Consider the following 3,074-nt stretch of genomic DNA (forward strand, 5'->3'; position numbering starts at 1 on the left):
TTTCATAACAGTATATATTTGAAAAATTTTCCGTTGAACAAACAACATATTTACGAATAAGCATTAAAAATAAGTATCTTTCTATAAGCATCAATGTTAACATGCTTTGGTCAACATTAACATATTATAACATTAAAGGTATTATTTAAATAATAAATTTAAAACTGTATCAGATATAAATAATTGTTATTAAAACTGTTTTTAAACATCATTAAATTATTATTCGTTACAATATTTTTTTAAAACACAAAAATAAGTACAAAGGTTTTTAAATTTGTCCTAACTATTTCGGTCCTCTTTACTTGGCGCAGTAGCAAAATGTCAATCCATAATTTTTGAACAACATCTCACAAAGCATTAACCTGAAAATAACAAAACACATTAAATAAATAAACAATATACCTATATTCAAAAAGGATGATGTCTTGTACTGAATTCGTCTATACTGTGGTATTGTATGTGTTGTATTTTTATATTTTTATAGTTTTATATTTTTACGACTTGTTTTTAATTCAAATGATTACGCCATTAATGACTAATGCAAGAAAAAATCTCGCAGGCCACAGTTGCATCATTGCGCGCGTAAAGTTGCAAGGCCATTGATATAAAATATCTGTCTATTCGGATTCCGTTTTGTTTTGTTTTATTAATATTCAGTTGGATAATCATATCTAATAAACATTAATATGCATTTTTATAAATATTGCAACAATAAATCAGGTTACATTATGTAAATGAAACAGTTAACCATACTTTTGCGAAATCCGAACATGTTTTTCCATTCCTCCTCCGTATAGTCTGCAAATTTATTTATATCATAAACCGCCGAGCCTTGAGCATTCATAGCATTAATTTTCTCAAGGTTCTTAACAAATGCTTCATAGTGAATTTTCCGATCGCTATCGTCCGCATAAACTCTATTGTTATCCTTTATAAATTTCTCAAAGAGCGCTGGCGCGTCGGCCACGTTGTAACACGGTTTTTCACTTGTCATCGCTATCGCATTTGAAACACAACTGACAGTATAGCTGACGGCCCTCTCGGCGGTGCCAATGAATGCAGTATGGCTAGTTTATCTAATAATTAATTGGACATTTCCGATTAAGATAAATTTAACTTTTTTGTTTTATATAAATAAAATTTCCATAGATCCTGAAACTTAATAGTTATTTATTCAGTGGTTTTTGAATAATGTTTGTTTTTGATGTACACACAATAGCTATTAAAAAATATAAGCAATGGGACAAATAGGAATTTAATGCATGTTGCTATGATAAGGTCAAGGAAAATTTATAGACTGTTGATAATAAATAAGACATGACATTGAAGGTATTTAGAATATAACAAGCTGTGTGGCATATCATTTGTGTAGGTATATTAGGACATGATTAGGAAACGCTGTTATTTTTGTAACAAATCATGGAAATATACAATATCGAACGATGTGTAATTTACAATATCGTATGGTGTATCTGTTCTCTGTTCTGTTTTTTGTTTTCTGATCTCTGTTTGCTGTATTTTTCCTCATGTCTTAGTCATTTGTTAATAACAAGAATAATTAATTACTAGTATATAACTGGTAGTCAATTATTCTAAGGAACTAAATTGAAAATTCAGGGGTTCGAGACCGGAGCGTGCAGGAAATTTATTGGCAATAGATTTAATAATAGGTACACAAAGTTTGCATCAACATGTTTATTGTTTAAATATGACAGTTTGTTATGGAAAAAATGTAAATCAGTAGTTAAAGGTTAACGCACACGATAACCCCTTATAATTCGTGCATTTTTCAATATGAATGTCAAATAAAAATAACTGTTTAATTTAAAAATAAATTACATATTAGGTTTATACATTTAATTTTGTTTAATAAAAAGACAATCATATAAATGATATATTCAAAGCAGCAGTCGCGGAACTAAAATTCACTAAGTACCTGGAAAGACAACAAAATTATTAACAACCATATTTACACAACATAGAATTAAAAATGCTTGAACATCATTTAGCACAATAACTGGTTGCTGTGGAAATTAGAAACAATGGTGTGCACAATTTCAATAAAAAAATAAGATATATTCCTTGTTTTATGTTATTACTGTAACGATATTATATATGATTTATTTTTATGATTTACCATAAACGATACAAAATCAGTTAGCAATAATAATGTCAATGAGAAAGTTACTTACTGCTATTTGGCCTAAGAACTCCAGTCAAATGTTTACTGTCCTGCGCCGTATAATCTGCGAACTTGTTTATATCGTACGTAGCTGAAGAATTAGCGGCATTCGCTTTGTTTATCTGATCCAATCTTCTCACGAATGCCTCATAATGGAGGGCACGGTCCGCGTCGTCCTTATACACTTTGTCATAATCTTTGATAAACTTTTCGAAGAGTGTCGGAGCATCTTCTAACTTATAATACGGTTTACTCGATGCGGGCGCACCACTCGCCATAGCTGCTATTACTAACAAAATGCAACAGATACGTATCATCGTCTAGAACTCAACTGCGACTGGTTGAATTGTGATTCATATGGCCTACATTCTTATATTTATATATGAGATTAGCGCTTATCAATAACTCGTTATAAAATAAAACAACACTAAAGAGACACAACAAAGAAAAATTAAACTTAGCAATCAATGCATTCATTTTATCTAGTTACAGAATTGTTGAGGATAATCAATTTTTTCATATCAATACTAATATAGGGTTTTCTTTTCAGTGTTGTCTAAACATTCAACAACAAGATATTAACAAACAGATTACAATTTAGTTATTTGTATCACTTATTTTAATTATTAATATGAACAACATTTTAAAATTTTAGTAGAGTAATAATCATTTCAAAATTTGTTATATTGTTGCGTTTAACTTTTGATCCGAGACAGCCTACAGTTATATATTTAAAACAATAAAATAGACACGAATATTTTGATATTTACAAAATAAACGCCTCTGAATTTAATTTTAACGACTTCTCTTCAATTTTCGTTTATAACGTGAATTTATGCGAAGCTATTAAAACATTTTATTGTAAAATTTTGCGCCTGTTAACACAATGTTA

General features: G+C 29.3%; 2 protein-coding genes across 2 annotated transcripts; both read right to left on the reverse strand.

Annotated features, from left to right (window-relative positions):
- Nucleotides 1–246: 246 nt before the first annotated feature.
- Nucleotides 247–1,045, reverse strand: LOC119832358 (cathepsin F-like). Its single transcript, XM_038356025.1, has 2 exons — nucleotides 754–1,045; nucleotides 247–362 (listed from the first exon to the last, which is right to left on the reverse strand). Exons 1-2 carry the CDS (start codon nucleotides 992–994, stop codon nucleotides 358–360), a joined length of 246 nt encoding a protein of 81 aa, XP_038211953.1. The 5' UTR covers nucleotides 995–1,045; the 3' UTR covers nucleotides 247–357.
- Nucleotides 1,046–1,679: 634 nt separating this feature from the next.
- LOC119832327 (senescence-specific cysteine protease SAG39-like) lies at nucleotides 1,680–2,534 on the reverse strand. Its single transcript, XM_038355991.1, has 2 exons — nucleotides 2,193–2,534; nucleotides 1,680–1,936 (listed from the first exon to the last, which is right to left on the reverse strand). The coding sequence occupies exons 1-2, from the start codon at nucleotides 2,497–2,499 to the stop codon at nucleotides 1,929–1,931; spliced, it is 315 nt and encodes a 104-aa protein (XP_038211919.1). The 5' UTR covers nucleotides 2,500–2,534; the 3' UTR covers nucleotides 1,680–1,928.
- Between the last annotated feature and the right edge of the window lie 540 nt (nucleotides 2,535–3,074).

Source organism: Zerene cesonia, chromosome 15 (genome assembly GCF_012273895.1).
Source record: "Zerene cesonia ecotype Mississippi chromosome 15, Zerene_cesonia_1.1, whole genome shotgun sequence".
Taxonomy (NCBI): Eukaryota; Metazoa; Arthropoda; class Insecta; order Lepidoptera; family Pieridae; genus Zerene; species Zerene cesonia.

Bases quoted from the DNA above. Each gene is read 5' to 3' on its own strand.
- LOC119832327 (XM_038355991.1), bottom strand. From the start codon at position 2,499: ATGATACGTATCTGTTGCATTTTGTTAGTAATAGCAGCTATGGCGAGT.
- LOC119832358 (XM_038356025.1), bottom strand. From the start codon at position 994: ATGACAAGTGAAAAACCGTGTTACAACGTGGCCGACGCGCCAGCGCTC.